The sequence below is a fragment of the Brienomyrus brachyistius genome, chromosome 1 (assembly GCF_023856365.1).
Source record: "Brienomyrus brachyistius isolate T26 chromosome 1, BBRACH_0.4, whole genome shotgun sequence".
NCBI lineage: Eukaryota > Metazoa > Chordata > Actinopteri > Osteoglossiformes > Mormyridae > Brienomyrus > Brienomyrus brachyistius.
The window spans coordinates 3997716-4021355 of record NC_064533.1 but is presented as its reverse complement, the minus strand read 5'-3'; the positions used below and the strand labels follow the sequence as shown (position 1 = coordinate 4021355).

Sequence of the window (23640 nt, the reverse complement as noted above, 5' to 3'; positions counted from 1 at the left end):
GGTTGTGCATATTCATAGGCTAATGTCCGGAGACGGGCAGCTCATGTCCAGAAAGTCCAGACCAAGATTTTGTTTCAACCAACCAGTTAAGTGACTGTGACTTTTTATACTCAACTTGTTAGTTGAAACAAAATCTTCATCTGGACATTTATTCTCTGGATAGGAACTACATACCTCTGCTAATGTCTCAGTGGCCTGGCTTCTCCTTCACTGCAGAACATACGCGAGTAGCACCAAGGAAGCCCGAGTGGTACCTGGTAACTGAGAGGAACCATCCCCCAGTGCCACAAACAGGGCTCGTCTTCCAACCAGAGATGCATGGGAGCAGCCATCACCTGCATGAGCAGGCTTGGGTGCTGCCTGAAGGGGTGGGAGCGAGGGAGGTATGGTCCCTAAGGGACATGCACAACACAAGCGGAATCCACTCTACAGCATGAAAGGAATGGAAATCTAGACCATCAGGAATTTGTCCTACAAAGCCCTCTGCCTACGCCGTTTGAAACTCATACACAAGAGACAAAGATATCTACAGTGTATGGCATCCCAGATTCAGCCTTTCAAAGGGTAAGTGCATGAAGGAAAAGCGGGGATTTTATCTGCGGTACGGAGATTTAGGGTCTGCTGCTATTCAAAGGCGTGCAAAGCAATTGGGGACAACTCTAATCCACAACCGGGACCTATTCCGGTGACAAAAGATTCCTTGTGCAGCTTGTCAGTCTTGATCGCGGGCGTTTACTCCCGCTAGCTGTGCTTGGCGCAGATCTTCGGCATAGCACTGCAATGGGGGGGATTAAACGAGTTTGAGAAGAAGCATAATGGTTTGGGGATGCCCCATTGAACATGTGATTTTGACCCTCCTCACTCCAGGTGACATGGCTTCAACACATGGACCCCCACTTCAGGCAGACCACAACCCCTCCTGAGCTAAATTCTTCCTTAACTGACTATAGGTGTGTTTGGAGCATGACATCATGAACTGGACCGAGACAAAAAATGTATCCAAGCTAAGCAGAACCAGGTGCCCAGGGCGCCCTTTTCCACCCCATCATGGAGCACACAGGTAGTTACACTGACTAGTCTCGAGTGTACGCAGATTACTCACTAATCGCACTACATTTTCATATTTTGAATTTATCTCCATGCAAATATCCAGCTCACTGCACATCCCTCCCAAAATGGACAAGAGGCCCCTGAGGCATGAAGTACAGAGACATCTTCATACAAGGCATTTCTCTAATGTGTCATAATGGAGTGATTTCACAAAAAGCCTCACGCCATTCAAATTCTCAGCTAAAAGCCCGGAAAAAACAATCCTGGTTATTTCCAGATGGATTATTCCAGAGCTTCGTTGAGATCGACTGCTTCTTGCATCAGGCAATTCCAATCTGCGTCATTAAACTTGTGACGAAAACCTATAGTTTATCTTTGTGTTTAATTACAGAAAATTACCAGCAAACACTCTTAATAAAATGTACTACTTTGACAATTGACTGCCCGTACACTCTGGTTTGGGCTGTGCCTTGAGCAAACCAGAAAACTGCCCACTAATGAAGCAGAATTTGCCTAAAGATTTAAATGCAGCAAATTTTAAATTAACCTAAATTAAACTGCGCAAGTGTGCAAGTCCCCCTGGTTCGCTCATTCCTTGCTGTATATTTAGTTTTACAAGTGACCATGACCGATGGCGGTACTTTCTTGGAGGGGTAACAAAATTCAGAAGACAGCATGTGTCTTCACAAGGTTGTGAAGCGAAACACAACAGGCCGCGAGGAGACGAGTCGCCTCCGTAGAGACTGTTGACACGTGCTGTCATCAGGCCTGGGGGCCAAAACCACGGTTGGCTGGTCAAGGCAGGCATTGGGGAAAGTACCCCTTATAATCCGTGGGACAGATCTGCAAAGAGAGGGGAGGGAGATACGAGGAAAGGCAGGCTGGCTCCAGCAAAGAGGAGCTCAAGTCGACAAAGTGGAGCGGGACATCATCACTAGTAATAAGGACATCGCAGCCGATCCCTTGACCCAAATATCCACGGAAGTAACACTGCAGACCTGCGCAAAACCAGCCTATTTCCTGGAAGCGAGATCCATCAATTAACGGCAAAAGGTCCCATCCATTTCAATGTTTCAAAGCATTCAGCTGTAGGGTATCGCACACGAGGGGAAGAGTGCAGTAATGAAGATGTGTGCCTCACATATGACCACCCACACCTTCATCTTGGCCACCTTCCAACAGTCTCCACACAACCAGCCATTCCGCATTCCGGAATCTCTTAATAAGCTCGATAAAACAAGAGGAGAAAATCACTTCACTCAATCACTGAGCCTCCGCTCACAGCCAAAGATCGTCTGACGCCATCCGCAGTAGAGAATATTCCGCTTCTAGCTATTCTCATATAGGAGGCTAAACAAGAGACTCTCCAAGACTTAATATGCAACAGGGAAGCTTGCATTCTGTTCAAAACTTGTAATGCGGGCATCCCTGACAACCCTCGACTCTTATGGCTGACTATTCTTTCTAATTGAGACAAGGTAATTAAATCGATGAGTGAACATGTGGGGATGGTCTTAATTAAACTAGAGGAAGGTCACAGCAGCGCAGCACGATCGTCTGAAGATGTTCAGGCCGTTGATGAATGATCAAGTATTCAGAAGAGAAGCTAAACCACTGTATGACCTAAGCAGTGCCGTTCCAGCCCCTGGAACCCAAAACCGCCTGCCTGAATCCAGCATCACTGCAGGAGATCTTACCCCAGCCTCGAAAACATGGTGCCAGTCCAACCCATGGGACAAAACCCCCTGAACCCGGCCTCACCCAAATTTTTAACAGGCTTCAAATAAAAAGAAAAAACTTATGCTAATTTAATTAAACGGATAAAAACATTATCATTAATAATAATACTGCTACAGAATCATGTCCTGCATGAACATTTTTTGTTCTTTTTAATATCCAGTCAGCTCATGTGTTTTGGGAATGGAAACAATTGCGACGTCCATTATACATGAAAGTTAAAAAAATTCAAAAGCGCCGGAGCGTTTGATGCAAATACGCAGCAATAACAAAGCCTTCCTGTCAGCGGCGGCTCCCGGCCACTCCGGCCGAAAGGGACAGCCACATTGTCGGCTCGTTCTCATGCAGACGGCGATCTCGGTCCCTCAAACCACGTTGAAGACGACCTGTCCCCGGAGAAATCTCACAGGTAACTTCAGAAACATTGCGGGAATACCGACTACTGGAGGCCGGATATCTTTTGTTTAATCCAGTTGTGGCTGGAGGTAAAATCTGACGAGACTGGCCAGAAGCAGAAAGTTCCACACAGTTAGCTTTTCTGATATGCCAAAGCTTATTTTCCCATTAGAAAACACTACAGATCTTCTAATAGATGTCGATCAGGTGTTGCTCACAGATGGAACTGGAAAACAGGGTGGTTTGGCGAGAGTGATGGGGAATCACCAGTAACTCCCATGATTCCCACAAGTGTGGCCCGTATAAATACACGTGGATGGGAACCAGACACTGCAAAAGCTCCTGTAGCGACTTGTTTAAAGGTCTGAACGTCTCACCCATTTGAGAAGAGCAAACAACATTTGAGAATAGTCTCCCCCCACTTGATCAATTATTAACCGAGCGGAAGGCCTCTATGAAGAATGGAATAAATAAATAAATAAATAACAGATATAGCTACACATGGGATGGGCGGGGGGGCACAAGCAGCTCCCAGATTGGCAAGTGGATGCTGACTTGCATTGATCAGCCCCCGATTTGCTCCTGAGAAAGCGCTGAGCACTGCAGCCTGCGGGCCCGTCTAACAATACGCATTAATTCAGCGGTTAGAAGCAGATTAGCATCGATTCCACTGTCAGCAGGGTGCATCTGGGGACAGGTTTAAGGCCTGGTCTATAAAAAGGACAGAAGGCAATATTAACAAAAAAAGTTATCCGAAATTCTACAGTCCTGACATTCCTTCTTGCAAGGTTTCCAGTGAGATTCTGCCTTTTACCACAAAACGAAGAGAGTACATGCGACTGTTTTTACAAGCCGGCTGATTTTTTTTTATATTCCTTAAAGGTCTTAAATGGCATTGATTTTCCCAGAGTGCAGACAGAGGTAAATAAATACACACGAGCCTTTTATTCAGGTCGTTGTTTTTAACGCACTGCCTTCAATTACAGAATGTTACAGACCCGACGGGATCGTTTTTCAGCCCGAGGAACCAATTAGTGCCTCATCAAACACAGGTTCCTTATACATTTCGAATGTAACGCACGTTAAATGGTGGCCTATATGGAGATGGATGGAACTAAACGATCCCCAAAAGGTTACGGTTGCCACTCGACCGACCTCAATGGGACCATAAAATGAAGATATCTGGCAAACACAGTCCACAGACGGCAAAGTCTCCGACCTCCGAGCCTCACACATTGGTACTTCTGCCGGAACAAACACTTCAGTTTCGGCGTGACAGGCACCGTTAACTTCCATGGCACCAAAAATACCCCAGGGGGGGCCCCCGTACCTGCTGCCCGCGGTGACGAGACCATCACTCGCTCAGCGGGAGCTGTGCCGCTGAGGCAGTTGTTACTGTTGTCTCCAGTTGCTCACTCAGAGACAACCCTTTTTTAAGACCAGACACCGCGTGATTCTCTCCAGTTCACTGCGTGCGGCCGTGCTCAGGTGTGGAGGGAGCGTGACGAGCGAGAGAGCAAAACGTAACGAGTGTAAGGAACGACAGAGGTGTCCGGTTTTTGCAAAGAGATGTTCAAATTACCGAATAGGAGATAATAAAGACGAATAATTCAAATAGACATACGGATCATTTCATGCAATCGATGATTGTGATCTACATGCTTGTTGGCTGTTTGCACAGTTTCCCTCCTTCTTAAAACCGGCAGCACACAGTAAATGCATTTGTGTATCGTCTTCAGAAATAAGCAGGAATTCTGGAGCCACAGTCTAAATGGCTGAGAAGATTAATCCCATGTCAGCTCTTACTAATTGTCGTTTAAATCTTCATGGAATCTGAAGCAGAATGACGGTAAATACGGGAACATTGTCCGTCCTGGGAACGCCACCCACAAGTCCACCGTGCCCCCCCCCCCCCCCTTCCCGTTGGTGCGGGGGACACGTTTCGCAATCATTATGCTTGGCATTGTGTTATCCTTGCAGAACTGCCTTAAGATTAATTCTCTGCATAAAATAAAAGCACGACTTGCTGTGGAGCGGGAAGCTGATGCATCACAGCCTGGCGCTATTCTGGTCAGGTGGCCGATCTGAGTGTCAGGATAATCAGCAACAGGACAGGCTGAAGTCCCAGCCCCCCCCCCCCCCCCACACACACGGGGAATTTGGTGTCCCACACCAATAGGAAATGATTACAGTTCCTTTTGTCTGATCTGATCGCCCTTGATAGAGATCAGGACTTGGTCACACAGTTGGGGGGCAGGATGCATGGTGGGGCCATGACATGACCGTGTGTTTAAAACTATGGGGAATCTCCCCCCCACCACAAGCCCCCCAACCCCCCAGGCTCAGTCTCCACTAATCCCCATAAGAAGGGAAAGCCAGATGGTTGGGAACAACTGCCACAGGCTCTGAGATGAACATTCAGAGATGCCTGGAGTTCCTGTCGTGCTTTTGCACTTGTTTCGGGTTACCGATGGGAGGCCTACAGGGACTCGGGCTGCCAGGGTCCGGCAGGCGGCCCGGCCAGGGGTCCAGTTACTGCTTTGCGCCTTGGTGCAAGGGACGGACAGCCGACCTTCTGACTCGTGGAGTATCTGCTGTCAGGGCAGCGCCACCCTAAGCGGTGTCTGAAGACCATCTTAGCCAGCACAGGTACGAAATGTATTTCACCTCTAATCTCTTACTGTCACTCCCCAGGATTACAATGCTGTCTCTGACCATGTCTGGGGGAGCAGGCATACACCCCGAGCATGCTTTCAGAACAAATACCCCCATTTACCATGCATGGAGTTCCCACACGTTCCTTCAATCCATACAGGGGTTCCTTAACTAAGATCTGCTTTGAGCCCAAGTCTCTACCATGGCTCAGGGAAATCAACATATCTGTTGCTTAATTCCTAAATACAGCATCACCAGATAAGAGCGAGACAACAGCGGTGTCGTTGCAAAGTAAAATGGGGTTTTAAATCTATGATGTTATTATGACCTGTGCAATAGCTGATCTACAGAAAGGGACTCTGGGCTGCACTGAGGTCCAAATTGAGCATTTCAGTGCTCACGGTACGCTGAATCTCTAAAGACAAAACCACCGTACCCTCATGGGTTCTCTGGGGAGGAAAGGAGGGAGTGAGGCATTCTGGGTAAAGTGATGCAAGGCGCACTTCACTCTAGGCGGACAAATCAAGTTGTGCAACATGATAAAATGAGACATTCGACGTTTAATTTTACAACGCTTCAGGGACAGATCAGAGGGAATTGCACTTGGCTGGTGTAAAGTTCCACGTTTTCAAACCATAAACCACTCCACTTTATGCCTTAAAAACGAATTCCTTTTGTGCAGTACACTAACTTTGCCTGTTTTAAATTACTCTCCTGTTCATTCCCGAGCTGCACGCATTGACCGATCTATTAAATCCATTATAAAAAAACACTACAAACCACGGGAAGGATACAGGCAAACCAGTACAAGTTCATGTAAATTATGTCATGACATGTAGAGAAAAACACCAGAGTTTCACATTTGGCATAATTGTAATTGCCCCCCCCCATATCATGATCTGTAAGGACATTATTTTCACACTTGGGACTTCTGACTTATAATACACATAATACAAATAGCAAACATGACTTGTGCAACAGCAACTAACCAAGAGACAAAGCAACCAAAAATAACAAAAAACAAGAGGTGAGAGGAGCATGTAATGTAGAGATGGTGTCAGAGAGGGTGTCCACTTACCCAGAAGATGAGGTTGAAGAGGAACATCATGTATTTTAAGCAGCAGAGGCAGCCTCGAGCCATGTCCAACTTCTTGAATTCTAGAAGAAACACAAAGGAAAGGTCCAGGTAAAATACCACGTATTTGCTCCCCTTGGCCGCTGCCTGCTTCTCGTCGGCCTTGTCTCCGGGGGCCGCGGTGCTGGCGGCGGCGGTGGCCGTGGGGGGGGTGGCAGCGTCCCGCCGGTTCGTGGAGCCGTAGAAGGCGCCGGCAGTGAAGCCGCGGCCCCCGAACGGCCGGCCTGAGGAGGATGCTCTGGCGAAATCCGAGTCCCGACTGTCCACAGAGGGGCTGCGGTGGATGGCAGACTCCTCGCTACTTGATTTCTCCATGCTGGGGGGTGGCCGTTGCTGCTTGGGGCCCAGACGTGGCCCAGACCATGTCTCTGAACGCAGGTGGGCCAGTCACCTCCTCTGCCCCCCCCTCCTTATTCGCTGTCGGCTGCTCAGTTTGCTCGCGACTCTCCAGCAAAGTTTCGCCGTGGAGCTCTCTTACGGAGAGGAGACGCACATGTGCCCCCCGTGCGACACGCTCTTGCACGCTCGCAGCCCTCGCTCACGGCTCTACGTTTGGCAGTAGGTCTCTCGCGGCGCGGTAATCAGTCCTCATGCTCCCCCGTCAGGCAGTAACCTCAGCTGAATGTTTTAGCGGCAGTAAAGATTCCCATCCAGTGCCTCCGGCTCGATTCTCCCCTCCTAAGTAACTTTTATCCTTTGCTCCTCTCCCGCTCCACCACCAGCGATCCCCAGCTGCTCCTCTCGGCACGCTGCCCCTATCTCTCGTCTAGGGGAGCTGGGAGTTCCCACAGCTTTTAACTTTCCCCACGTTCTGCTCTCTCACCACCTGTGAGTAGTGTCCTCCTCGTACCAATGGAAGCGCTTCTCCGTCCCTGGTGCATATGCTCTCTCTCTCTCTCTCTCTCGCTCCCTCCCTCTCTTTCTCCTCCCCTTCCACGCTCAGCTGTTCTGACCTGGTATCTGTCTGCGTGGCGCCTGTATAAACGTACTCCGCTAACCAGCTCCGCTGCAGCACCAGCCCCCTACCTTTCCACTCTCTCCCCCCGACTGTGCCTCTCCTCCTCCATGCAGCCCCCTTTTTCCTGCTCTAAATGAGAACACGGGAGGGGTAGGGCATAGCCAATCAGGGCGACTGCTCGGGGGGCATGGCTCCTCCCACCTTCCTTTAATAAGCTTGTTAGTACTCTGCCTATCCAAGTTCAGGGCTTTCATCTACGCTACGGTCCATGCGTGGGGATGCCGGGGAGGACGACTGGGAATTAAAAAGAAGGAATTAAAATTAAAAATCTTCAGACGACAGGAAGCTCAGCTGAGCATAAGGGTTTGTGTGTGTGTGTGAGAAGCTAACATTTTAATAACGAAGTAGAGCTTCTGCTCTCAGCGTGAAGACGAAGGCTTCAACTGGACTTTTGACACAGGGACTGTGACACTGCCTGTCAGTCACCGCGTCGGGGGAGAGGGACATCTTGACAGGGCTGCGTGGGCAGAGAAGCGGTCAGCCCCAATGCTGCCCAAAAAGCCACCCCCCCCCACCCACCCCTACCGTCAAAATCACATGATCTGCTGCTCGTCCACAATGTTGCAGAGCCACGCTGAGCACCAGCGCTGCAGCCACCATCTCCAGAGCCCGTTCTGCCACGCAAGTATCATTTTAGATCATCATTAACTACTATTCCAGGCAACGGACACAGCATCTGATTTCAGCCATTTAAATGGCATAAAATTTGAGGATGCAAACTGAAATAAGGCCATATAAACTGCACCTGGCTGTTCAGCGTTCTGTGGCTACATATTGAATTAATAACCATCACTGCCAGCCCTTCCATGTATGGTGGTGGAATTAAAATTAACATAACACCACTAACATAGACGTTCACACTGGAAAATGCTGTTCAACAGGGCACCGGCAGACAGCTGGGCTCTGCATTCTGAATTAACTCAGACACAGGAAAGAGATGACAAATTAGGAACAAAGGAGGGGAGTATCGACGGACTAGTCGCCATTTTCGGTGATGCATCTTGGGAAGAAGAGCTGCCAGACTTGATCTGAGCTGCCCAGTCCTCAGGAGACACGTGTGCCTGAACCTTATAACCACAACCTTACTGGAAGGCGGGTTCCAAACACTCGACGGTCACACCTCGACACGATCCCTAGCCTGCGACGTGAGCATCTAATGCCGTTGACACTCCAGCATGTGTTGGGGGAGGATCGTCAGCATGCACGTATCTCAACTGGCATCAAAGAAAAGCACTAGGGAAAAAAAATTACACATCAAACTTCGTCTCTCTCCAGTCACCAGTAAATCTGCAGAAGCATCTATCATGACAACAGGACAAAGCGGTCGCTTGGAACTTCCCGAAACAGACGGACATGACGCTAATTCCTTGGCAGCACTGTTATCAGAGGAAAGTAAACCTGTTAGCTGAATTGGTCTTAAGGTTAATCCACTAACCAGCCCGATTCAGGTTTGTCCCCAGTGCCACCCTTAAGCAGCCGTTAACAGCTTGGAAGAAGTCTGTGATTCATTGGGTGACAGGAGCAGATTAGAATTTGTGGGGAAGATCTATATATGATTAGCATGGAGGGAAACTGTAATCTATGCTATTGTCTGTTAATGGGCCGAAGGCTTCAACGCATCAATCGTAGGTAAAATGTAATGGGGAAAGTATCAATTATTGATTCCTTAAGGCCATAATGTTTGATGGACTGACTGGATCGGCACATTAGGAAGCCCCCTCCCCTCACCCCCACCCCATAAGGAGGAAGAACAGGACGGGAATCAATGCGCGCCACTCATCAAATCGGGGGTCTGCCACACGCCCCCCATTCCGGCTACTTCTGGTACCATCCTGACCACGCCCACTTCACATCCAGGCAATTGCTAATTTTAACCACAAGTCTGGCACATTCATCACGTTGACGTGGAATAAATCCATCCATCCATCCATTTTCCAAACCGCTTATCCTACTGGGTCGTGGGGGGTCCGGAGGCTATCCTGGAAGCAATGGGTACGAGGCAGGGAACAACTCAGGATGGGGGGCCAGGCCATCGCAGGGCACACTCACACACCATTCACTCACATAAATCCCCACCATATTATACTTTGCTGGATGACTCTGCAGAAGTTCATTGCACACCTCAAGAGAATACATTAGCCAGCCTTGATCCCCCACAGTATTCAAAGATGCAATACTATGACATACGCCACTCCAACACTGCTAAGTGTACCAGGGCTCCCTTGTCCCAGTTTAAATGAGGAAGGACGACATTCCAGAACTTGCAGAGGTCCAACACAGGCCTGGTTGTGTGAATTAGCCAGTGTGTTGAAGGCTGCATAGAGACTGAAGGAATTGATCACAATTTCTGATGAAAAAGCTACTGCCTGATGAAAAAGCTACTGCTGGGAAACTGTGAAAAAATGAAACATTCATGTGTATAAGACACCTGTGAGTTGAGGAACACGGTGTGCAATGTGAGATTACAAAGGGGGGTTACAGCTGTTCTGGGATGAGTTGGGCTTTAGCTGCTCTGACCGCGGAACAAATCCGGAAGAACCCTAGACACACCTGAAATGTAAACCTTTATCATTCCAGCATGGTGACAGAGCTCCTATCAGTCACAGATTCTCTGAATCCTTCAGACACACAGCAGAAAATCCTTCAGTTACTGATCTGAAGACACCAGGCTGAGAGCAGGAAAGGACTGAGATGTTTCTATTTGACTTTTGGAACCTGCAAACCTAAAAAACATGCAGCATGATGTCATGATGACACAGGAGAAGCTCAGAGAACTAAGATTCCAATCAGTGCAATGAGTCCAGGGTCATGGAGGCAAGAAACAAACTTCTACCAAAAGCACCAAAAGTCGGCATGTAAAGGTATAAGCTAACCGGCTGTACTACCACAGAGGGCTTCAGTTAGGCTGCCAAGGTGAAGATCTGAGCCCCGAGTCCCAGGCTTAGACGGTCAATGTTCATGTTGCCTGCTGTCCTCAGAAGCAGCTCTGTGTACTGCCTGGCTGGGACATGAAGCTTGGCTTGCATGGAAAGAAGTAACCATTTTCTCCCCTGGTTACCCAACCTCAAACCACGGCGAGGAAGCCAAGGCAACTCGTAAAGGCCAGGGACACTGAGTGGCTCCTGAAGATTCATGAGAACCTTTACCACAGCTTGACCTCAAGGCCAGGGTACATGCTCTCAATATGAGGCTGCCAGATTCAGACCAAGGACAGGTTAAGCTTCTTTGGTATCTACCAGCTTGCTGCAGAACCTTCTACCTGCAGTAGATCCTATTAAATTCCCCAGCATTTTAAGTAGCCAGCATCGTTTTGACTTGAGGCTCGAAGTACAGGTGGGAGGGCAGGGAAAACGAAAATGGCTCTAAATGTCAGCTGGTCCTTAATGATGGTGGAATTCCAGGAATGGGAAAAGGCCGAGGAGCAAAGAAAATCAATAAAGCCACACGACTCACTTATGGGCCAAACCTGATTACTCTGCATCCAGCAGATGGCCGGGACATGTCACCTGTACCGGGCAGGCTAACTACTTAAGTGATGCTAATATGATTTGATTTTCTCTGCGATAACCTGCCCCTTCCCCCACGGTAGCTGACGCTCAGCTAATTCCTGTCACAGGCAGCAGAGTCGCTTCTCCTTGGCGACACACAGAGACGATAAGGAGGCCGTCTGGGCTGGCAGAAGTAAATTTAGAATTTATGGGAATGTACAACTGAATGACTAGAGTATCTGTAAATACCTGCAGGGACGTGGGAGAGAGTTCAGCATTCCAGTTGGTGCCATTGGACATCCTCTGTGAAATGAACCTCCTATAATTTGGTAAAATAAGGTTCATGGCTCGTGCTAATCAATTGCATAAATGGCAGTGATTTGCTTCACACTTCCAAGTGTTATGGGTTAAAATCTCACTTGCAGTCTGTGCGTATGGGGCTTGCAGTCTGTGCGTATGGGGCTTGCAGTCTGTGCGTATGGGGCTTGCAGTCTGTGCGTATGGGGCTTGCAGTCTGTGAGTATGGGGCTTGCAGTCTGTGAGTATGGGGCTTGCAGTCTGTGAGTATGGGGCTTGCAGTCTGTGCGTATGGAGCTTGCAGTCTGTGCGTATGGGGCTTGCAGTCTGTGAGTATGGGGCTTGCAGTCTGTGCGTATGGGGCTTGCATGTTATCTGTGGTTTCCTGCGGGCCCTGACTTCTTCCCACAGTCCAAAGACATGTAGTTAGTCTGATTAGCATCTATGCACATTTCCAACCGTGTATGATTGTGTGCGAGTGGGATCTGTGATGGACAGAGGTGGAAATTTCAGGTCCAGAAAGTAAAAATCCAGACCATGATTTAGTTTCAACCAAGCAGTTGAGTATAAAGAGTCAGAATCACACTTTACGGGTTGAAAATAAATCATTTTACTTTCTGGCCCTGAAATTTCCACCTCTGGTGATGGACTGGCATCCCATCCAGTCTGTATCATGTCCTGTACCCAATACCACCTAGAACCAGTTACTGGTACCTCCCACAGCCCTGACTAGAATGACGGATTAGAACAGATGGACAATTCATCACTTCAACTTAAATAATCCACACCTGAGATCATCAAAGTAGATATTTCCCAAAGTACTTTAGGTTGGGACCATTGGGCGACCAACATATGCTGGGATGAAAAACAATATCTGCCATCACAAAAAAATCTGACACAGAGTGACCGTTCGGTCACAGACTCTGGACCATCCAAAACCAGACCGTGCACAGGAACCCGTGACAGGCCGGCACAGAACAGACCCAGTGAAAGCAGGCAAAATGGGTCTCAAAAAGAATTGAGGACATTAGTTTTTACACCAAGAAATCATTTTGTTCACTAAGGCATTCAGATGAGGTGAATTTAAAATTTTGCATAATGACAGATGAATGAGTCATAAATGAAGATGATTATCCTGAAAATATAGAAACATATTTTGCAACACTCTTTGAAATGTCAATTAAAAAGTCACACACAGACACACACACACACACACACACACACACACACACACACACACACAGACACACACACACACACACACACACACACACACACAAAGTTGGTCTTCTTATCTAAATGGGCACCATCCATTCCTTTCTATGGGAAGAACCATAATCCCAATCACGACACCCTTAACCCCCACCCAGTCCTAACCTTAACCATAAGTAACCAAACAAAATACAAGACTTTTGGCATTTTTACTTTTTTGATCACATTCACAGACTTGGGGGCGGCATGGTGGTGCAGTGGTTAGCACTGTCGCCTCACACCTCTGGGACCCGGGTTCGAGTCTCCGCCTGGGTCACATGTGTGCGGAGTTTGCATGTTCTCCCCATGTCGTCGTGGGGTTTCCTCCGGGTACTCCGGTTTCCCCCCACAGTCCAAAAACATGCTGAGGCTAATTGGAGTTGCTGAATTGCCCGTAGGTGTGCATGTGTGAGTGAATGGTGTGTGAGTGTGCCCTGCGATGGGCTGGCCCCCCATCCTGGGTTGTTCCCTGCCTCGTGCCCATTGATTCCGGGATAGGCTCCGGACCCCCCGCGACCCAATAGGATAAGCGGTTTGGGAAATGGATGGATGGATGGATTCACAGACTTTTATAAAACTGAGGTTATCCACATGGGGACCTGAAGAAGTGTCCCCACAAGTAAGGAAGTTTCAGGTTTTACCGCACATTGGGGACATTTTGGTCTCCAAATGTGATCTATGCAAACCCCCCCACACACACACATATACTGTATATAAAGCTATAGCTAGTGGAGCCAGTAGGAATTTCCACTTTCATCAATGACTGACACCATATCAAGCGAGAGCTAAAGACCAGAAATTAAATTGACTAGCGGCTACAATAGCTACAGAGGGATATTCTTTCCTTCGCTGCCGCCATACACCTTAAAGCTGCTTACCATATGCTTTTATACACCATATGTATCCACTTATACAGCAGTTTAGGTTAAATACTGCTGAACGATATCAGTGCAGAGCACCTGCTGTGACTTGCTTTGAACCCCGAAACATGGGGATTATGACTGTGCATCTTCCACCCACTGCCGTCGCACCCTGGCCGGCATGAAATAAGCGAAGCACCTCCATTCTAAGTGAAGAAGCTACTGGGTTCCTCACCTACGGTCCTCTTTCCGTGCCTTTGTCACGATACGCATACCGGAAAAAGACCGAACCAAATAATCACCACCAGCTAAAGTTAGCGGGCAGCATACAGTTACTCATCCCCGAGAATGGGGGTCCTTCCACCTATTTTCGGAACAGAGGTCAAGGGACCACAAAGCTGAGTGTGGCTTGCATTCAGCCGCAATGCTGGTAAGTAAAAATCGCTTCACTCTGGTAAGACGCGTCTTCCCTCCCTCGGAATCGATTTGAGAAACGTTCTGAGATGTGACTTTGACGTTGGTCGATTTCCTGCCTTGGAGGAATGAGGTCATATCAGCATTCTGGCCCCAACCAAACAGCCCCCCAGCCCCCCACCCCCCAGCAATGCTCCCATGGCGCCGAGCCGGCAATATGATAGATCTTTTAGCCTTCCCTCTGCGTCCCGGAGAAACCGGGCACGGGACTTGGCAAGGCATTATGGGAATTATGGGAACACGGCTGTGGATTGGGGGTAGGTGGGGAGGGGGGGGGGGCTATTAAACAGAATGTAACAGAGCCTGTGGGATTCTGCTATCATTTTCAGTATGACACCAGGGGCCACGGACACAGCCAAGTCTGCGGTAGGAGTCCAGGCCGTGGAAGAGTCTTCGCAAGGGCCAGAACTAGAATGAAAGATGGTGTCCCTTACATGCCAAAATACGCATCGTCCCGCAAGTGTCCCTGAACTTCCAAGGCAAAAAACGGATAAAACGGCAGCTGCTGTCATCCCAAGAAAGGTTAACTTGGCCTTCCTTAAAGCCGCCACCTGACAGGAAAACCCTACAGCCGGCTCCCACGACTTGGCGGATTCTGCCAGCCCCACCCACGGGATCCCCGGTGAAGTCCCCAACACAAAGTCCGACATGCTTTGTGCGCCACGCTCCTGTCACACTATCGGTGTCGTGGAGGACCCAGGTTCTTCTTGCTCCTTGCACATGGATCATAAAAATTTAAGTATTTGGGTCACAGCGAGATACTGAGAAACGCGGCCAGGAAATTTCAAATCAGCTACAGTTTTTCGTTACCTCTTTTGTATTTGAAGCAGGCAGGTTGCGGTAAGCAAAGGCTGCTGCACAGAGAGCGGGGAAAGAGACGTGGCGTTTCACTCCTCGGAAGGTTCCGGAAATATAAACATTGACTAATCAGAGGAACATGCCCTTAAGGCCCTCAGTACCAAAAGCAGGTCCAGCATACTGTGAATGATGGTCCGAGCGCTGGCCTATGACACATGTGTGTCACCATGACCCCTTATAACTGTGGTACTGACAAGCTCATCAAGGTGCTGACAGTTGCCAGTGACTCCCCCCCCTCCACCACTCCGCACCATGGGGTGTGGGACCCAAGAGGGAGAAGTAAAACATAGTCCACGTTCGGACTATGGCTACGGCACTTGCGTACTTAGCTAAAGCTCTGCTACATTGAGGACAGAATCTTTGAGGAAACAGTCTAAGGAATGGGGCAGACAAGCCAAATGATAGGAAGTCAAAGCGCCACAATATCTGGTAAACAACATATTGAGTCACCATGCTGGTTGTAAACCCAGAAAGTGTTTGGGGAAGACATGGTCCCTTAGGCACCTGAAAGTACATATGATGAGGTTTACTTTGTTCCCATGGGCAAATTTGTGCATGAATCGCAATAAACACACAATATCTAATTAATCCCACCCCCCTCAGTTACAACCCACAGACACACTGAAGACGAATGAATATTGTAATATGCAAATTAATATCAAGATGATTATCCTCCCGCCTCACCCCTGGGCCGAGATTTTTCCTTGGAGGGTGTCGCATGGTGTTAATGATCACACCACAAATTCTATTTTGTGGATAAAAACAGAGAGTATACCAATTAACCAATGTACGTTCAGATGTTGCTAAACAACATTTATAAGAAGGCAATTCTCTTTGGGGGATTAACTCAAAGGAGGTCTGGCTGCCCATTATTCGCCGAGCCGTTCTAGCGCAGCTGGCCGTTCCTGATTCCGCGGGAGTCCTCAGAGCGTGAAGCCGCAAAGTAATGCAGCCGGGCGAAACAGAATACGCTGTTTCCACGGGAACGCTGGGAGCGAAGCAAGACTCCAGGTGGAGCCGAGATAGAGCGCCGCTGCTAGACCTCACCCACGTACGAGCGGACACCTCGAGGTTCTAAAACTGCGAGGTTCTAATCAGACATTATTCCCAGGCAGACATGACAGCCCCTCTTTGGTGTTCCAAGCTCCTTCCTCCACTCCAGCCAGCCCCCACCCCCCAAAAATTGAAGCCCCTGTGTTTGATGAAAAACACACGCGTCCAAGAAAGTCAAATCGCAGCCTTTTGCTCGTCCAACTTTAATACTGCCGTCAAATTTAACCCCAGAGAGAAGTAGGATCACATTAGGGATCTGCAGGGAATGAGATGAAGCAGACACCCCCCCAACACGCACACACACCACTGCAATTCTGCAGGTTAAAATCTTCCTCGAACCTGCTGGAAGGGACGTCATATGACCCCCACCTATAAAGCCTCCATCCCTTATAAGGTTTCACTTTTTGTGGTCAAAAACCCAGCTTCCTCGCTACAGGAAATGACACCCAACCTGCATCCAGGGTGCAGTATATTACTTAATGCCCCCCCCCCAGTCCTCCGTGCACGGTGACCTTCAGAGAAAAGCATCCAGCCAGGTTTCCCCCCACCGCCGGACCGCGCACTCCTCTGCCCAAACGCGCTCAGTCGGGCCGCCGCTGGCTCCTGTGCACTGGCTCCTGTGCACTGGCTCCTGTGCACTGGCTCCTGTGCACTGCCTCCTACTGGCCAAGCGAAATTCACTCCTGTAGCTTCCTTCATTCTTTTAAATATTTTGTATTTCGTTAGCTATTCACCATTTGTATTGTTCCTCCATAATAGCATATCTAGCACATTTTCCACAGGATCAACAGTCATTTTTATTTTTATATAAAAAAACATTTTATATAACACTATAATATCACTGTAAATCGGGGGGGGGGGGGGACGCAGGAATATTGGACCTTTATGAAGAAATAAGAAATTATGAAGTGTCTCACATACACACACACACACACACACGTGCACAGACACACACACACACACACACACACACACTGGTGGGAAAAAAAATCTTACTGAAACCGATAAAAAAAAAAAAAACATGAGAAAGACTGGGGACCCCCATGACCAGTCGTCGTGGCTCTGAGATCCTAGCCAACTGCGGGAAACGACGGTTCCCCCCGAAGGCAGCTCACCGCAAGGCCCTGGGACTGAACAGCCTTTTAATATTCAGCCTGGCACATCTCATTAAACCGGCATATTTTTAGTGCTTGCGATGACGGAGCGCTGATCAGCATTCCAGCAACCACAACAAGGAGAGAGCGGCCTCTCCACTTTCTCTCAGCCAGAGCTGTGACCCCTGGGAGGGGGGTGAGGTGGGGTGGGGTGGGGGGGGGGGGGCATGATGTCACCCTGAGCCTCTACGGGCACCGGCCCGGACTTTCCCAAAAAAACAGCAGGCTGCTGGCAGGTGGGTTAATCCAGCCGGCCGACGTAAAGCCAGGCTCTCAGAACGAGAAACGGGAGCAGGATTACAGATTAAATAGGGGTGGGCGGGACATCCAGGGAGCTGGTATGCGAGCCCACCATGCCGCCAGCGAGCTAACTGGCTCATATTTCCAACAGAGTCATTTTTAATGGAGACCAGGCATATTCCGGCCCACCTTGACTCCCCCTGCCCTGACATTGCCAGTCTGATCCATGGGAATGTGACAAAGCACGTAGCATCGGGGGGCGTAAATAGCCTCCCGGAGAGTTTCCAGAGCCTGGCTCGGCCGACATGCTAAAACGCCGTTAATAAACCGAGACACACTCGGCTAATTCAGCTGCGCTCTTCGGTGTACCTGAGCACTTAAGGGCCTGACTTACCTCACTTATATCTCCCTAATTGAACTAATTCAGCCTTCTGCAGCTCTCCCCTCTCTCTTCATTAGCAGTACAGACATGCGTGCGCAGACGCGCACACGCAGACGCGCACACGCAGACGCGCAGACACACACGCGCAGACGCACACGCGTCTGGGTGCAGGCCCACCTCCTCTTATTCGGCATGTACCCTCAGTCTTACTGCTAACTGTTAAATCTAAAATATTGATTCATCACTTTACAGCTCAATGGAAGCTGAATGTCACAGGTGATAAATTCCAGTTTGTTGAAGCACGGGGGGGGGGGGGGAGGGGATGGGGGCTGGGAGAAGATGGATACATATTCATAGAAATGGTTTGAGTGGGAATATGACTGAGGCAGGGGACTAACAGAGGAGCCTGAGATGAAGGCATTCAGGAGCAAGGAATGGGGCCACTGCAAAGCAGAGCCACTGCAAAGCAGAGCCACTGCAAAGCAGAAAAGGCAGAATTATGAGCACAAAGGGGGGAGGCCCTAGAGGGAACAAGGGCCAAATTAGGACACCACTGCGACTACCACTGCGACTACCACTGCGACTACCACTGCGAATACCACTGCGACTCGTACATAAGGCCGGTAATGGATACAACCGTGTTACTGCTGTATCCCAGGGCTCGCCCCCCTGTGTACAGAGTCACACGTTTTACTCTTAATTGCTGTTTCCGTTAGATTTCACTTTTCTCTGCTTGTATAATTATAATACCTTTTCCCCTGTCAACAGCTCATCCCAATTACAAGCTAAACTGCTATTTTCCTAAGGCCAGCAAAATGTAAGGTAATTAATCACATGATTGTCTTCAGGTTAGGATGGGTGAGGCACTAAAATGTGCTGGGGGCGGGGGGGGGGGGTGAAAATGATCAAATGTCCCCCCTTTTTAAGAGAAGCTCAGAATTCGATAAGTCTGCCAAATGCCGGGGAATGCCCAGTGACAGTGAAAGTGACAGTGAGAGATGGAACATCATCTGCCCCCCTCCCCCCACCAGCGGGGTCCTGAGGGACAGAAGATGCTCTCATTCCTGATGGGGGGAGCACGGGGCCCAGTGCAGCCTCAGGGCAGTCCAGGGTAAAGCGGTGCAGTTTTACACAGCGAGAGGCGTGGCCCATCACACACCACTAACATGTCAGTGCTAACGGGCCACGCGGCATCCGGAGAGAGACAGCAGGCCGCCTCCGTGCTTCAGGCGCTCTAAAGATAGACTGGCGGCATAGGCTGGCATGGCCAACAAAGGCGCGGGAGACCGAGGGAGGGAGAGAGGGCGGGAGACGGAGCGAGGGAGGAGAGAAAAATCCGAGCGAAATGAACATGTGCCGAGGAAAAGTGACAATCTGTTTGACTAACGGGGCGATTTCACAGCTGAGAAGCTGAGAGGAGGGAGGCGGGAAAAAGGGAAAATTTGGACTTTGTTAATGTTCAGTAACAGTAAGGATTGGATGACGGGTTTACGCAAGAATCGGCAGTTATGGGACAGTTCAGATTAAGCGGCATTTGGGGCGCGGAGCCCCCAGAGAGGGTGAAGACTAGGCTAACCTGCCGGTTCTCCTGCAGCCCTGTACTGCGGCGGCCGTGCTGCATGCTAATGAACATCTGCCACCCTCTCCTCCCCCCCACAAACATCCGTCCTCGCTAACGAGGGAAGCGGAAAGGCAGGAGAGTTCGCCCTATCCTTAACTGGGTCACATCAAAAAGAGGCCTGACCAGCGTGGAGCTAAGAGAGGACGCACCCGTCCGTCACACGTCCTGACCGAGTTCATCGGGTCGCGTTGGCAAATGTGTGACGCATTAATTCGATTTCACTAATTCGACGAGTCGTCAGCAAATTGCCGGGATGCAATTAGCACCCTGTGACATCGGGATTTTGAGACTGGGATTCTTGGTGAAGTTTAACAGAGGTCGCAGAGGTCAGAGGTCACAGAGGTCGCAGAGGTCAACATGGCTGTTTGCTGAAGGGGTTGGGGGGGGCAGCAAGTTTGGAAGCACGTTTGGATTGGCACCAACACTCGTAGACCACTTACGTTTACACCAAGGCTGGGTTCTCAGCAGCAGTAAATAATGCTGTAAACATATTTAAGCTTTACTAGGGTTATTAAACACTCATATGAACAGTCTGAACATATCTACCAGACGTCATGTTGCCACAGAAGTTAAACGTTATTTAACAGCGTGTTTCACCTCTTTGAACATCTGCCAAAACCTCAGTAATGGCTTAGAACTCACTGCTATTAGCAAATGTTTATGACTTAATGTTTATTGAAACAATGCAACATTTTAATGTTGCCATATTGGTTGGTTGCCCTTTCTCTGGCCTGGGGCAGAACATGTTTTTATAGCCCACACAAAGACAAACTGGTTACAGCAAATCGCAACATCAAATGAAGCATATTTAGATGAGAATTCTATATATAAAGATCAAGCTGAAGGTGAGCAAGTATTTTGCCACTTAAGCATCTTGTCAATCACACGAACCGGTGCATCTCTGCTGGGTCCAAAAGCCAGCCGTTATCCATGCTGTTGGTGTGTGACGCAGCCCGTTTACACACTGCAAAGGAGATCAGCAGTAGCAGGAGGCAAGAAAAAGGTCCAAGACACACCGCTGTGCTTGTGGAAGGGGAATGTAAATCAGTGGTTTATATTTAATTTGACGGACACTGTTATCCAAAGTGACCCACATTCTGAGAACGGAGGGTCAGCCAGCCCTGGAGCTCTTGGGGTTTAAGGGCCTCGCTCAGGGGCCCGACGATGACATCACCGGCATCCTAAGCTGCTGAGCCACCCGCCGCCGCTGGTGTGGCCTCAGTAGGAAACCAGGGGAGATAGCGGGGTTGGGGAAGCGTAAATCACACGTCAAGCGCTCAAAGTCAAGGTCCTAACGACAGCATGGGGAGGGGGGGGGGGTGTTTGATGACATCATGAAAATCACTTCCGTCTGTCACTCCGAGTCTCTCTGCCCGTATTTCCAGGATGACAAATGCAATCATGCGACATTAAGGGCTAAAAGAGCAGTGGCGGGGAGCAGTAGCAGTCACTGCTAGCTATGAAGAAGCTAAGAGCCAAGGGCTGCTCCCTGTCCCTCTCCCCATGTGGGTCTGCTACCTGTCACTCCGCTCCCTGTCAGCCCTCCCACGCCCGGGGGTCCGCCCCCTGTCACTCTCCCTACGCCCAGGGATCCGCCTCCTGTCACTCTCCCCACACCCGGAGCTCCGCCCCCTGTCACTCTCCCTACGCCCAGGGATCCGCCCCCTTCACTCTCCCTACGCCCGGGGGTCCGCCCCCTGTCACTCTCCCTACGCCCAGGGATCCGCCTCCTGTCACTCTCCCCACGCCCGGAGCTCCGCCCCCTGTCACTCTCCCTACGCCCAGGGATCCGCCTCCTGTCACTCTCCCCACACCCGGAGCTCCGCCCCCTGTCACTCTCCCTATGCCCAGGGATCCGCCTCCTGTCACTCTCCCCACGCCCGGAGCTCCGCCCCCTGTCACTCTCCCTACGCCCAGGGATCCGCCTCCTGTCACTCTCCCTACGCCCGGAGGTCCGCCCCCTGTCACTCTCCCTACGCCCGGAGCTCCGCCCCCTGTCACTCTCCCTACGCCCAGGGATCCGCCTCCTGTCACTCTCCCTACGCCCGGAGGTCCGCCCCCTGTCACTCTCCCCTACGCCCGGAGGTCCGCCCCCTGTCACTCTCCCCACGCCCAGGGATCCGCCCCTGTCACTCTCCCCACGCCCGCACATGAAGCCATCAAACAGACGTCTTCACTTCTGCCCAGTGGACACCCTTCAGAAGCTTCCAGTCAGAATGGGGATTCCGACATCGAGGAAAAGCCAGAGATACACAGCTGGTAATGACACCACTGTCCGCTGTGCTGGAGAAACATCAGAGAGAGGAAGAGCTCAATTATGGAAGCAATGTACCATTCATCTCACAGATCTATGGAAGGGAAAGGTGTATATACACACACACACACACACACACACATATACATACACACACACGCGCACACACACGCACGCACACACAAACACACACATACACACACACACACGCATACACACACACATACACACACACAAGCACGCACACACAAACACACACATACACACACACACGCATACACACACACATACACACACATGCACACATACACATACACACACATGCACACATACACATACACACACACACATACACACACACACACACACACACACACACACGCACGCCAAACTATTTAAACCCTGCTGCAGTGCAGAGATAGACTACACTGAACATTACTCTGCAGGAAATAACCCATCCCTGTATTCAATCTCTCCCTGTTCCACCCTCCATTAACCCCCCCTCCCAAACAAAAACACCCAACCCTAGACTTTCATTAGAATCTAGTTTGCAGAGGGCGACTTGCACCCCCAGTACCAATGAACAGCAGCCACTCCAGCCCCACTTCTTCACAATCTATGTTTTCTTTCACATCCTGATAAAATGACACCATGCACCCTCGCCTGGAAAAAAAAACCTCGATGATCGTTTTCACGTCCCACGCCGTAGTATTTTACCCTCAACCTTCAATTGTCCCTTTTCCCTGCTGATTGTATTGAATCATCCATCCATCTTATAACAGTTTATACAGGTCAGAACTGGAGGCGGGTGAGGGGACGGCTGGATCCTTTCCCTTCAGCTCAGACCACGCTGGCCAGGATGCCAGTCCATCACGGCACAGACACAAGTGTGTACAAGCGTGCAGCTCGTATACCAGCGGCAATTTAGAGAAGCCAATTAGCCAAACTGGATGTCTTTGAAATGCAGGGGGACACACACTTCACATGGGGAGATCATGCAAATTCCACAAGGCTGCAGATCAAAGGCGGCAGATACTCAATGGAGAGCACTGGGGTGGGGGGTTCGAATCCCCCTCTGTGTGTGCATGTTAGGTCTACCTCCCGCAATTAGCCTAATTGGGGTCTCTAAATTGGCTATTGGGCATCATAGATCTGTATTTGCGACTGACTGGCAGCCCGGCCTTGTTCCCTATGTTGCCACTCTGGGTTAACAGGCCAGGTGCTGAGCGATAGCTGAGGAACAGTGGCTGACATGCTGGGGGGGGGGGGGGGTGGACTTCAGACCAGATATTGCCAAGAGGGAGCCAACTGGAGCCCAGCTTTCATCCAAAGGCTCTGTGTCACTGGGGGGGCAGATGCAAAGCCCCTCACTGGGGTCTAGGGGTAGGAAACACTCTTTCACTGACCTGGGCATGATCACACATTTCTTCAAATATCATTATCAACTTAATTCATGGCAAATAAATTATTTCTTATATATTTGTTTTGGTATTAAAATCATCTTAATCTTAGTGTACTTTGTAAATATGTCACATTTATGTTATGTCAGTTTGTAATTTGACATCAAAGTATAGACACTGCAAAATGCAGTTTGGAACACTTGCAGAAACATTATAAAAGTACATAGTAAGCAATGGTGGCAGTTTGTTTTGATCCCAGATATCTGATCACCAAAGTCTTGGCTACATGAAGATGACTAAATGGTGTAGCTGCAACA

At 49.6% G+C, this 23640-nt stretch overlaps 1 protein-coding gene across 2 annotated transcripts in view; it reads right to left on the bottom strand.

The window, feature by feature from the left end:
• The window catches only part of LOC125741873 (tetraspanin-9-like), a 93019-nt gene that overhangs the window by 33232 nt on the left and 36147 nt on the right, over positions 1-23640 (bottom strand). Inside the window, exon 2 of one of the 2 annotated variants that reach the window (XM_049013351.1) lies at positions 6917-6996. In XM_049013351.1, coding sequence (XP_048869308.1) covers positions 6917-6979 — 63 coding nt within the window. In that variant the 5' untranslated portion in view covers positions 6980-6996. Of the gene's footprint in view, positions 1-6916; positions 8046-23640 lie in introns of those variants that run through there. The other variant, XM_049013341.1, reaches the window with a different exon arrangement.